Source organism: Nomascus leucogenys, chromosome 23 (genome assembly GCF_006542625.1).
Source record: "Nomascus leucogenys isolate Asia chromosome 23, Asia_NLE_v1, whole genome shotgun sequence".
NCBI classification, from domain to species: Eukaryota; Metazoa; Chordata; class Mammalia; order Primates; family Hylobatidae; genus Nomascus; species Nomascus leucogenys.
This window is the reverse complement of record NC_044403.1, coordinates 34066853-34079392: the sequence shown is the minus strand read 5'-3', so window position 1 is coordinate 34079392 and position 12540 is coordinate 34066853. Positions and strand designations below refer to the sequence as shown.

Genomic DNA, 12540 nt, shown 5'->3' with positions numbered 1-12540 from the left:
GCAGCCTTCACCTCCCGGGCTCAAGTGAGCCTCCCACCTCAGCCTCCCAAGTAGCTGGGACCATAGGTATGCACCACCATGTCCAGCTAATTTTTTGCATTTTTTATAGAGACGGGGTTTTGCCATGTTGTCCAAGCTGATCTTGAACTCCTAGGCTCAAGTGATCCACCTGCCTCTGCCTCCCACAAGTGCTGGGATTACAGGCGCGAGCCACCGCGTCTGACATCTTTTTTCTACATATAGAAGGTTACGTTATAAAAAGTGTTGTCATCTTAAGAGAGCATCAGAGAATGCATCAAAGAAATGTGAGGGAAACCTGTTGGAGTCAAATATGTCAGGCAGGTTTTCTGCATTTTGTGATGTTTGTAGTATTTGTCAACTTTTAAAATGTTTGTTATGTGTTGGGACTTCTTTTCTCACTAGTCACTTAGTTTTGGATATAAATTTTGTCTTATGTTTCAAAAGGAGACTGCTAGAAGAGTTAACGGCAGGCCTGAGAAGCTCTTCTTCACAGGCAAGTTTGAAGAGTGGGTGTCTGGGAACTTGGGTTTTGGGATGGTTCCCCCACTCTCTGGTAAGCGTGTCTCACTGTGCCTAGACTGTTTGTACAAACATGGCTCATGCTGAACACCTGTGTTGCTTCTAGGGGTCTGGAATTTGGGCACATGCTTGGCACAGACTGTGTATGTGACCAGCCCTCCATAAAACCCCAGGGCGCTGAGTGTCTAAGAAGCTTCCCTGGCAGACAGCATTTCACACACACAGCTCCAGCTTCTTCCTGTAGAGTCCACCAGGAGAGGACATGGCCAGCTCATGCCTGATTTCCTGTGGAATTCATCCCATGCCCCTTTTCTCTTTGCTGATTCAGACTTATATCCTCTCTGTGTAATAATCTTAGCCGTGAAGACAAGTCTATAGTGAGTCCTTCTAGCCAATTGGTTACTCTGGAGGGGTCTTGGGGATACTTCTCATGGCCCCTGAATTTGTATAAGCTTTAGGCCTCCAAAATTTGAATCGACCCATGTGTGTACCCTAAAGCTGGAGTACGAGGGTCAGAGAACCAAAGGTGTGAGGTAGGAGTGGCCCCATAATCCTAAACCTGGAATGCTGCCAGGGTGGAGGCCTAGTTCCTGAAGGTGAATAGTTCCACCAGGGAACACAGCAAAGGTTCCACTGATGTTGAAGTAGCAGCTATCACTGGCCCACTTTGAACTCCTTAGGCTGAAGACCAACATCGTCCTCATTGTCCTGAGTTGCTACAGTCAATGCTACACAACTGGGGTGGGCAGTCCACAGAGCTCCCTGGGCGTCTAGTCTTCCCTCATGCAGCAAGGACTGTCAGTGGACAGCCGAAACAACAACCCAGTAATGGCCAGGCACGGTGGCAGGAGGCCGAGGCAGTTGGATCACCTGAGGTCAGGAGTTCAAGACCAGCCTGGTCAACATGGTGAAACCCCAACTCTACTAAAACTACAAAAAAAAAGTTAGCAGGGCATGGTGGCGCGTGCCTGTAATCCCAGCTACCTGGGAGGCTGAGGCAGGAGAATCGTTTGAACCCAGGAGGTGGAGGTTGCAGTGAGCTGAGATTGTGCCACTGCACTCCAGCATGGGTGACAGTGAGACTCCGTCTCCAAAAAAAAAAAACCTTAGCCAGGCATAGTGGCAGGTGCCTGTAATCCCAGCTTCCCAGCTACTTGGGAGGCTGAGATAGGAGAATCACTTGAACCCAGGAGGTGGAGGGTGCAGTGCGCTGACATTGTGCCACAGCACTCCAGCCTGGGTGACAGAGTAAGACTCCATCTCAAAAAACAAAACAAAACAAAGAAGCAAATGAAAAAAACGATGACTCAGTAAGAACAGGGACAGTAAGAGCTCAGGCTGCAAGGGGAAAAGGGCCTGGGCTGCTCCACAGTAAGCAGAGTGGCTGTAGAGCAGAGGGTGGGGAATCGGGGGTGGCCAGTGGCAGAGGATGGTGACCCATCATGGCCTCAGACCAGCTGCAGCAGCAGGGCTGTGGCTTGCTCACTCACCCTCATGCCTCTCAGTCTTTCAGGAGAGCATAACCACCTTGGAGGGGATGCTGTGACAGCTGAACTTGGGCCCCTGCAGCAGACCGCATTTCCCTAGCCCACCTGCTCTTCCTACAGTCTAATATTGACACTCCTCCCACTGAAGGGTGGGGTCCCTGTCCCCATCCCTTAAGCCTGGGCAGATCTGTCTGACTGCCTTGACCCACAGAGTCTGGCAGGAGGGACACTATGTGACTTCTGAGGCTAGGTCCTAAAAATACCATGCACATGTTGTCCATCTTGTTGTCCTGGAAGGCTACCCTTGGAACCCAGATGCCATACTGCAAGGAAGCCCTGGTTGCATGGAGAAGCACATGTAGGTGTGCTGCCTGACAGGCGCAGATGAGGTCCTGGCCCGCCACCAGCATTAGCCACCAAAGATGCGAGGGAGAAAGCTTTAGGATGGCTCCAGCCCCAGCCACCATCTGGCAGCAACTGTAGGAGAGATCCAAAGTGCAAACTACCTAGCTGAGCCTAGACAACCCCAGATTGCAGGACATAATAATAGAATGATTGGTATTATTTGAAGCCGCTGAGGTTAAGTGGCAAGAGATAAACAGACATACAACCCCTCTCTGGAAAGGATGAGGAAATCTGCATCCTCAAAGGGAAAAGGGAGGCCCACCTGACTGCAGTGTGGAAGCTCGGTGTAAAGGGAGGGCATGAGAAGGCTGGAGAGGTGCCAGGTGTGGACCATCCGGGGACACCAGCCTGGTCACTTTCCTAGGACCGCTCAATGCCTTCTGTCAGTGTCGCAACCCACTGGGTTCATCCTTCCACTTTCACACTTGGGGCGCGGGGAAGGGCTGAATGCAGGCACCACTGGTCACGAGGGCGTGACTGGGGAATTCCTCCTTCGGCGGGCGCCCACCTCCTTGCACCCGTGGCACAGCTCCGGGAACGGCTGCGGGCCCAGCCGCTGCTTCCCCGGAGACAGAAGTGGAGCCGGACCGCCGGAAACCGTAGATCCGGGGAGGTCGGGGCCGCGGTGAACTCCAGTTCCCCGGGACCGGAAGTGACAGCGGACCGCCGGACACCGCAGATCCAGGGAGGTTGGGGCCGCGGAGAGCTGTAGTTCCCCGGAACCGGAAGTGATGGCGGACCGCCGGAAACCGTAGATTCGGGGAGGTCGGAGCCGCCGGGAGCTGCAGTTCTCCCGCGGCTCAGAGAAGTACGCAGAGAGCGGAGCTGGCGGCCGGGCAGCATGGCGGGGCTGGAGCTTTTGTCGGACCAGGGCTACCGGGTGGACGGGCGGCGCGCCGGGGAGCTGCGCAAGATCCAGGCGCGGATGGGCGTGTTCGCGCAGGCTGACGGCTCGGCCTACATCGAGCAGGGCAACACCAAGGCGCTGGCGGTGGTCTACGGCCCGCACGAGGCGAGTGGGCGTGCGGGATGGGGAATCGTGTGGCCGCGGGAGCTGCGGGGCAGCCGGGCTGAGCACAGGCTCGGGGACTTGAGGGGCAACGGCCGGCGCGCCTCAATCTACACAGCCGATGCTCAGCACCGCATCTCACTCGGAGTAAACGCAAGTCCTTAGTGTGCTGCGCGGTGGCCCTGCCTTTCTCGTCAGGCTCTGTCCCTGCGCCCTCCTCCTCTTTGCGGCTCTTCAACGTGCCAGGCACTCCCCCACTCGCTCCCTCTCCTCTCAGCTCTACTCCGACGTCACTCCTTCCCAGACGACCTTATCCACGCGGTACTTCTCTCCCTGCAATAAACCCTTGTCTTTTGTGCACCTACAATCTCAAATGCCTATTTTGCTTAAGCATTTTCCCCTTTGTTTCCTCGCTGGAACATAAGCTTCCTAAAGACAGGAACTTTACATAAAACTATCTGGTTTCATTGCTGTGTTTCCAGCGCTGTAACTGTGCCTGGCCAGCGAAGGTATTCAAAGAGTGTTTGCTTAGCGCATGAGTGTGGGAGCTCAGCTTTCCAGGCGGAGGGAACCAGGAGGGCGAAGACCACGGTGGTGAAAACAAGCAAGGCACTTATGCAGAGCAGAAAGACTGCTGGTGGGGAAAGAGGGGATAACTCCAAATCAGGTTGAGGGTTCCCGGGGAGGTGAAGACTTAGGGTTTTGTAGACCAGGGAAATGATTTGGGATCTTATTTCATATGTAATGTGAAGCCTTTGTAAGGTAATTAGGATTTGAGTGTGTAGGTGAGACACTCAGCCTTGATGTTTGTAAACTTAGGTTGGCAGGGAATGGGGCAAGGATGGACACAAGGAAGCCAATTAAAAGGTGCCAGAGGGCGACACATGCAAGACAGAGTGCAAAACAAGGGGCTTTGTTTTGGAGGTAACTTAGCTGCCCGTTGCTGAGGCATTGAAAGTGGAGGGAGAGGCAGACCCACAGAGGACAGTGGAGTGTGAGCTGGAAGGAGTGGGCCTGGCTCATGTGTCTGTCCTCTTCCAGATCCGGGGCTCCCGGGCTCGAGCCCTGCCGGACAGGGCCCTAGTGAACTGTCAATATAGTTCAGCGACCTTCAGCACAGGTGAGCGCAAGCGACGGCCACATGGGGACCGTAAGTCCTGTGAGATGGGCCTGCAGCTCCGCCAGACTTTCGAGGCAGCCATCCTCACACAGCTGCACCCACGTTCCCAGATTGATATCTATGTGCAGGTGAGCCAGCTGCAGCCGTCAATCCAGGGAGGGAAGGGTACGATGGGGTTGGGGAGGGAGTCTGATAGACTGACACCCTGGGTTCCCTGCAGGTGCTACAGGCAGATGGTGGGACCTATGCAGCTTGTGTGAATGCAGCCACGCTGGCAGTGCTGGATGCTGGGATACCCATGAGAGACTTTGTGTGTGCGTGCTCAGCTGGCTTCGTGGACGGCACAGCCCTGGCGGACCTCAGCCATGTGGAGGAAGCAGCTGGTGGCCCCCAGCTGGCCCTGGCCCTGCTGCCAGCCTCAGGACAGATTGCGCTGCTTGAGATGGATGCCCGGCTGCACGAGGACCACCTGGAGCGGGTGTTGGAGGCTGCTGCCCAGGCTGCTCGAGATGTGCACACCCTCTTGGACCGAGTGGTCCGGCAGCATGTGCGTGAGGCCTCTATCTTGCTGGGGGACTGACCACCCAGCCACCCATGTCCAGAATAAAACCCTCCTCTGCCCACACACCCCTCACTGTACGTTATCACCCAACAGCACTTCAGAGCCATGTGAAGCCTGGCAGAGCCTGGTCTGGTGCTGGCTCCTGGGGATGATCAGGGACCCTCGCCCACACATGAACTGCCTATCTCTGTGTAGCCTGATTCAAACCCTGAAGAGAACAGTGGATTAGGGGGTTGCTGTGGGGGAGGCCCTGGGTGGAAAAAGCAGCATGTCCCAGTAAGGACTCAAGGCAGCTGAGCAGGAGACAGGGCCTGGCAAGATGAGCCAGGCCATTAGACTGAGGAATCTGTTACCCTTATTCCAGCAGATCGGGGGCCCTGAGCAAAGGGCCGAGGAAGAACTCGGCCAGCTCTGGGTACCCACCCTAGAGATGTGGGGGCCATGTCCCACAGCCTTTGGACTATGGCTTGGAGCCCCTTGGGCTTTTCCTACTGCTTACCTTGGGCTCTAACAGTACAACAGCCAGCCATGGTGGCTCACGCCTGTAATCCCAGAGCTTTGGGAGGCTGAGGCAGGCGGATTGCTTCAGGTCAGGAGTTTGAGACCAGCCTGGCCAACATGGCGAAACACCGTCTCTACTAAAAATACAACATTAGCTGGGGGTGGTGGCACATGCCTGTAATCCGAGCTACTCAGGAGGCTGAGGCAGGAGAATCTCTTGAACCTGGGAGGCGGAGGTTGCAGTGAGCCGAGATCGTGCCACTGCACTCCAGCCTGGGTGACAGAGCAAGACTCCATCTAAAAAAAAATAAAAGTACAAAAATTACCTGTTCTCATGGATCACTTGAGGTCAGGAGTTCGAGATCAGCCTGGCCAACGTGGTGAAACCCCATCTCTACTAAAGATACAAAAACTAGTGTGGTGGCAGGCACCTGTAATCCCAGCTACTAGGGAGGCTGGGGCAGGAGAATCACTTGAACCAGGAGTTGAAGGTCGCAGTGAGCCAAGATTGCACCACTGCACTCCAGCCTGGGTGACAGAGCAAGACTCTGTCTCAAAAAAAAAAAAAAAAAAAATACCTGTTCTCACATGGAGTCTTCAGCTTTGACCCTTCTCTCTGCCCACCACGATTTTGTTTGTTGAGACATGGTCTTGCTCTGCTCAGGCTGGAGTGCAGTGGTGTGATCACGGCTCACTGCAGTCTGGATCTCCCAGGCTCAAGTGATCCTCCCACTTTAGCCTCCTGAGCTGAGACTACAGGCATGCCCCACTCACCTGGCTAATTTTAAAAGAAATTTTTTTTGTGTAGAGACTGGGTCTCATTTTGTTGTCCAGGCTGATCTCAAAGGATCCGCCCACCTCACCTTCCCAAAGTGCACCCTCTTGAGCAAACTCTCCATTCACCTCTGGCCCACAGACCTACCTGCCTGAGCCCCGACTACCAGCTCCTGCAGTCTGGACCCTGGGACTGCTTCTCCCCTAATATTCCAAGGATCTCCTGGCCTGGACAGTAACAGTATGCTCCCCCACTTTATAATGCACACACCCCAGCTCCAGTGAAGCCCGTTTTGGCCAGTAGTGCCATCAGCATCTTCTCTGCAGTCATCTGACTGAAAACCTCGGTGCTGGGCTCACTCTGTGACTCCACTGGGACGTCCTGAGTCATTGGCAGTCTCGCGTGGCATCCATTCTCTGACCGCCGCCGGCTTCCCACACACCTGCCCGGCTCATCACCTCTGACTCCTGCGGGCCTTCCAGCCGGCGCTATCTCGCTGCCCCCGACCAGCTCGGCCTGCTGTCGGGCATCTCTGCTGTCCTCCGGCTGTAGGGCTACCTAGCTCCCTCCGGGGCGGTGCACTGCGGGTCCGACTCTCCTGGGGGCAGCGCCTAGCGGACTCCCAAACCCGTTCAGGTCCTGCCGGCCTCACCAGCACCGCCCACCCTGCAGCCGGCCGCTGCTCTGGGCTTGCGCGCCGGCAGTACAAGGTGTTAGGGGCGCGCCCTCTGCTCTGGGCATGCGCGCCTTCGCGAGCGTCTCTGGGACCGGAAGTGCGAGCGAGCGTGGGTCCCCGGGTCTGACAGGAGCAGCCTGCGGGCACCGCGGCGGTGGTTGGAGGCGGGAGAGGGTCCGGAGGTGGGAGAGGGTCCGTAGCCGCGCCGCCCTGCCCCGCCATGGGCCTCCTGTCGGACCCGGTTCGCCGGCGCGCGCTCGCCCGCCTCGTTCTGCGCCTCAACGCGCCGCTGTGGTGAGGACAGGGCCCCGGGAGGCGGGGACCCGAGGGCCCTGGACTCGCGCTGCCGGCGGCCCCATGCGCGGTCCCCGTCGAGGGCCGGGGCCGCTCCAGCTGCTCGCGCCCCTCCGGCTGCTCGCGCCCTTCCGCTCCTGCTCTCTGGAAGCACTGAGGGTATCAGGCCCAGGCTTAGCCCTTGGGTTCGGCGTCTCGATGTAGGACTCCGGGTTTAGGTCTCTTAGACCCGCGCGATCGACCCCGGGTGCGGAGGTTGTGGCCTCGGGTCGGCGTCTCAGGACCCGCTGACGCTCCGGTGCCCCTCCGTCCTCTCTCACAGCGTGCTGAGCTACGTGGCGGGCATCGCCTGGTTCTTGGCGCTGGTTTTCCCGCCGCTGACCCAGCGCACTTACATGTCGGAGAACGCCATGGGCTCCACCATGGTGGAGGAGCAGTTTGCGGGCGGAGACCGTGCCCGGGCTTTTGCCCGGGACTTCGCTGCCCACCGCAAGAAGTCGGGGTGAGCGGCAGAGCAGGGCGTATGGGGCGAGCAGAGGTGGCTAAGGCCGGGGAGCTCTGCTCAGAGGCTCCCTTCGTGTCTGCAGGGCTCTGCCAGTGGCCTGGCTTGAACGGACGATGCGGTCAGTAGGGCTGGAGGTCTACACGCAGAGTTTCTCCCGGAAACTGCCCTTCCCAGATGAGACCCACGAGCGCTATGTACTGGGGGAGTGGGGTGTGCCTGGGCCCAGAAAGCACCTTGGAGGGAGGGGTCTGGGCTGGGTATCACCTTGGGAGGGTGTCATGGGGCCAGGAAGCTCAGTGGGAGGGAAATCCCTGGTGGGCATTGGAGGGCTAGGAAAGTGGGGGGGGGCCTTCAGCCCCCTACCACAAAGTTACACTGAGGCTCCTCCCACCGATACTGCATACAGATGGTGTCAGGCACCAACGTGTACGGCATCCTGCGGGCCCCGCGTGCTGCCAGCACCGAGTCGCTTGTGCTCACCGTGCCCTGTGGCTCTGACTCTACCAACAGCCAGGCTGTGGGGCTGCTGCTGGCACTGGCTGCCCACTTCCGGGGTGAGTCTCAGGGCTGCTGGCCATGGAGGGGTTTGGTCAGTGCCCCAGACCCTGCTGATCCTGCTTCTGGCCTCCAGGGCAGATTTATTGGGCCAAAGATATCATCTTCCTGATAACAGAACATGACCTTCTGGGCACTGAGGCTTGGCTTGAAGCCTACCACGATGTCAATGTCACCGGTAGGTTCTCTTGTCCTGCCTGCCCTGGTCCCCCTCTCAGGGTCACTGTCCTCATCAGATCCCCCATTAGCGCTCATTCACTTGCTCCTACAGGCATGCAGTCGTCCCCCCTGCAGGGCCGAGCTGGGGCCATTCAGGCGGCCATCGCCCTGGAGCTGAGCAGTGATGTGGTCACCAGCCTCGATGTGGCTGTGGAGGGGCTCAACGGGCAGCTGCCCAACCTTGACCTACTCAATCTCTTCCAGACCTTCTGCCAGAAAGGGGGCTTGTTATGCACGCTTCAGGGCAAGGTGGGGCTGCCTGCCTGCCTGAGGGCTGAAGGGCACAGGGTCTGTGGGAGGGGCTGTCTCATCCTGTCCTGCACCTCTAAAGCTGCAGCCCCAGGACTGGACATCATTGGACGGACCGCTGCAGGGCCTGCAGACACTGCTGCTCATGGTTCTGCGGCAGGCCTCCGGCCGCCCCCACGGCTCCCACGGCCTCTTCCTGCGCTACCGTGTGGAGGCCCTAACCCTGCGTGGCATCAATAGCTTCCGCCAGTACAAGTATGACCTGGTGGCAGTGGGCAAGTAAGTAGTCTCTGGTCCCCCCCTTTCCATGCCCAGGATGGGGTCTAGCTGGAGCGGAGTGGGGGATGGCCTGGTGGCTCTGGCCAGCTGTGAACCTGCCCCATACTGACAGGGCTTTGGAGGGCATGTGCCGCAAGCTCAACCACCTCCTGGAGCGCCTGCACCAGTCCTTCTTCCTCTACCTGCTCCCCGGCCTCTCCCGCTTCGTCTCCATCGGCCTCTACATGCCCGCTGTCGGCTTCTTGCTCCTGGTCCTTGGTCTCAAGATATCCTCTGCCCCTTGCCATCTACTTGTGATCAGCCTCCAGTCTCCTCAACTCTAGGCTGGGGAGAGTCTTCCATCCTGAGAAGGGGTGGGGTACGGGGGTGAGCCCTGGGTCCCCCTCTGGGCAGATCCCGTTACACCTCTTGTTGGGGTCCTTGATTGGGCTACGCTCTGGAACTGTGGATGCAGCTGCATGAGGCCGGAATGGGCCTTGAGGAGCCCGGGGGGACCCCTGGCCCCAGTGTCCCCCTTCCCCCATCACAGGTGATGGCATGCCCTTCTGTTGTTGGAATGGGCTTCCAGGGTTTGATTGGTGTTTAGTGTTGCAACTTAGCCTCAGCTAGTGGGATGGTGGTGGTTTTTGGGGATCCCCTGGCCCCAGGGCCCATCTCCAAGAGCCTGTGTGCCCTGCAGGGTGTGGGGCTGGCCTCGCTCGTGGCACCTCTGCTGATCTCGCAGGCCATGGGACTGGCCCTCTATGTCCTGCCAGTGCTGGGCCAACACGTTGCCACCCAGCACTTCCCAGTGGCAGAGGCTGAGGCTGTGGTGCTGACACTGCTGGCGATTTATGCAGCTGGCCTGGCCCTGCCCCACAATACCCACCGGTGAGAGGCTCGGCTGGTTGTGGGGGGCAGGGGTAGAGGTCCCCTGGACATGCAGACAGCTTGTGGGTTGCCTCTGAGCCCTTTGTCTTGCAGGGTGGTAAGCACACAGGCCCCAGACAGGGGCTGGATGGCACTGAAGCTGGTAGCCCTGATCTACCTAGCACTGCAGCTGGGCTGCATCGCCCTCACCAACTTCTCCCTGGGCTTCCTGCTGGCCACCACCATGGTGCCTGCCGCTGCGCTTGCCAAGCCTCATGGGCCCCGGTATGTATGGATCAGCCCCACTTCCCCCAATGCCTGTGCCCTCGTCACACACCACACCCTCATTCAATAGCCCTTTCCCCCAACCTGGTGCCCATGCCCCCACCATGGAGCCTACCTTGATGTTGCTTCTCCACCCAGGACCCTCTATGCTGCCCTGCTGGTGCTGACGAGCCCAGCAGCCACGCTCCTTGGCAGCCTGTTCCTGTGGCGGGAGCTGCAGGAGGCGCCACTGTCACTGGCCGAGGGCTGGCAGCTCTTCCTGGCAGCGCTGGCCCAGGGTGTGCTGGAGCACCACACCTATGGTGCCCTGCTCTTCCCACTGATGTCCCTGGGTCTCTACCCCTGCTGGCTGCTTTTCTGGAATGTGCTCTTCTGGAAGTGAGATCTGCCTGTCTGGGCTGGGACAGAGACTCCCCAAGGACCCCATTCTGCCTCCTTCCGGGGAAATAAATGAGTGTCTGTTTCAGCAGCTATTTGAGCTCCTGGCCCACTGTCCATGTAGGGCCCCAGGGCATGGGGGTGAGAAGCCTCTGTCTGCAGGGCTTGGCATTCCTCACATCTCCTCCCTGGCAAGGGCTGCTGTAGTCCACTTACTGGGTAGCATTCCTGCCAACCAGGGCTCTGCTGCTGCATCAGCCCTGGGAGGTGAGCCTCAGGTGCACTGTCAGCCCTGGAGGGTGCCATGCAGGCTCAGAGGGCTGTGTGCGTTGCTGTGTGGTACTGTGCCAGGAGTGGTGCTAGGAAGGAGAATACACCATGGCCATGGTTTGAGGGCCTGCCAGGAGCTGAGGCACACAGAAACCACCTGACACCATCTCTACTGCTAGGACTAAGAGGCTGGAGCTGGAGCCCTGCAGAGGCGGCCCAGGGTGCATGGCATGGGGCCCAGGCAAGGCCAGCACCTTGGTGTGGGATTGGGATGAAGCAGGGAGGAGCACCTGGCCTGGTGTTGGCCTCGGAGTTGAGTCAGCCCAGGTGAGATGCCCACGAGAGGCTGGGCAGGCAACACAGTGGAGCCAGCACCCAGGAGCAGGCGGGGCACAGGGACAAGAGCCCCACAGGAGAGGGCACTGATGGGCCAGCAAGGAGAGAAGCAGGCTGTTGTACCAGAACTCTGAAAGGAACTGGGAAGACCACCGTCTGTTCCAAAAGAAAGGAAAAACCTGTGGCCTTTAGGTGATGCCAGGGCCATGTCAGAGACCTTGGTGCTGCAGCTAGAGAGCCCTCTGGTCACAGGAAGGCAAAGGTGCCGCAGCCACACAACCATGCACAGGCCTCAAGAATCAGAGCTGTGCTGCCTGGAGAAGCCACAGCATCTTAGAATCAACTGAGGGCCAGGGGTCTGTCAGTACAGTGTCCCCAAATGGCCTGTTGTCTGGGAGGTCCCGAGGAGGGTGCCCTCCCTGTGCCCCACTCTAGGCCACTGCCTCTTCACTGGGGCATGTCTTCCTGCGGGAGGCTTCCCTTGACACGAGAACCCTGGTGTTGGGGGTTAGTCTATTGATGGGGCTCCACAGTTGGGGGATGGGCGGAGGGTTCCCAGGGTGAGCACCTAGGTGATTTCCAGAGTTTCTGCAGAGGAAACACATGTCTGCTGGGTGGGCTTATGTTCTCTGTGTCCAGCATTGTTTGAGGCTCAGTGGGAATGAGGGGGTATCGGGAACCCCACTGTGACTGGTAGCCTCATCATTAACTTGCCTGTCTTCAGCCCCCTTGTCCCAGAGGTTGGAGCCTCTAGTCACTTTCCCCAGTGAATACTTCCTCTGAGGTTGGGTGGATGCCTGCAGTCCCCACCCTAGCCTGGCTGGTTTCCCCTGCCTCTCAGTACCCCTAGGAACACCTCCTAGGTGGGCATCACAGGGGCCTCCCCTGCTAATCAGCAAGGGAGACTCACCTGTCAGTCTGCTATTTTCCAAGAAGAAATCTCTGTTGTGGTCTCCTGTTCTCTTTGTAAGATGACATCTGATGCAAAATCACCCTCCAGGCATTTTAGCTGGGCTTTGACCTCAATTGTTTTGTTTTTGAGATGGAGTCTTGCACTGTAGCCCAGGCTGGAGTGCAGTGATGCAATCTCTGCTCACTGCAACCTCCACCTTCCTGGTTCAAGCAGTTCTGCCTCAGCCTCCCAAGTAGTGGGATTACAGGTGTGCACCACCATGCCTGGCTAATTTTGTATTTTTAGTAGAGACGGGGTTTCACCATGTTGTCCAGGCTGGTCTCAAACTCCTGA

General features: G+C 58.1%; 2 protein-coding genes across 4 annotated transcripts; both read left to right on the top strand.

Annotated features, from left to right (window-relative positions):
• Window positions 1-2706: 2706 nt before the first annotated feature.
• Window positions 2707-6626, top strand: EXOSC4 (exosome component 4). Of its 2 annotated transcripts, XM_030804528.1 has the most exons (4): window positions 2707-3444; window positions 4483-4689; window positions 4782-5108; window positions 6541-6626. In XM_030804528.1, the coding sequence occupies exons 1-4, from the start codon at window positions 3274-3276 to the stop codon at window positions 6604-6606; spliced, it is 771 nt and encodes a 256-aa protein (XP_030660388.1). In that variant the 5' UTR covers window positions 2707-3273; the 3' UTR covers window positions 6607-6626. The 2 variants fall into 2 exon arrangements, with proteins under 2 accessions (XP_030660388.1, XP_003281213.1); XM_003281165.4 differs by lacking the exon at window positions 6541-6626 and having other exon boundaries at window positions 2710-3444; window positions 4782-5188.
• A 282-nt stretch (window positions 6627-6908) lies between these two features.
• On the top strand, window positions 6909-10783 carry GPAA1 (glycosylphosphatidylinositol anchor attachment 1). Of its 2 annotated transcripts, none has more exons than XM_030804527.1 (12): window positions 6909-7369; window positions 7692-7871; window positions 7957-8068; window positions 8281-8428; window positions 8506-8607; window positions 8701-8897; window positions 8980-9176; window positions 9289-9442; window positions 9610-9705; window positions 9856-10046; window positions 10140-10310; window positions 10449-10783. In XM_030804527.1, the coding sequence occupies exons 1-12, from the start codon at window positions 7296-7298 to the stop codon at window positions 10690-10692; spliced, it is 1866 nt and encodes a 621-aa protein (XP_030660387.1). In that variant the 5' UTR covers window positions 6909-7295; the 3' UTR covers window positions 10693-10783. The 2 variants fall into 2 exon arrangements, with proteins under 2 accessions (XP_030660387.1, XP_030660386.1); XM_030804526.1 differs by having other exon boundaries at window positions 10125-10310.
• Window positions 10784-12540: the final 1757 nt, after the last annotated feature.

Bases quoted from the DNA above. Each gene is read 5' to 3' on its own strand.
- EXOSC4 (XM_030804528.1), top strand. From the start codon at position 3,274: ATGGCGGGGCTGGAGCTTTTGTCGGACCAGGGCTACCGGGTGGACGGG. The intron at 4,690-4,781 runs GTGAGCCAGCTG...GGTTCCCTGCAG, and splicing joins AGATTGATATCTATGTGCAG to GTGCTACAGGCAGATGGTGG. The intron at 5,109-6,540 runs GTGCGTGAGGCC...TCTGGCCCACAG, and splicing joins ACCGAGTGGTCCGGCAGCAT to ACCTACCTGCCTGAGCCCCG.
- GPAA1 (XM_030804526.1), top strand. From the start codon at position 7,296: ATGGGCCTCCTGTCGGACCCGGTTCGCCGGCGCGCGCTCGCCCGCCTC. The intron at 7,872-7,956 runs GTGAGCGGCAGA...TCGTGTCTGCAG, and splicing joins GCCCACCGCAAGAAGTCGGG to GGCTCTGCCAGTGGCCTGGC. The intron at 8,608-8,700 runs GTAGGTTCTCTT...TTGCTCCTACAG, and splicing joins CCACGATGTCAATGTCACCG to GCATGCAGTCGTCCCCCCTG.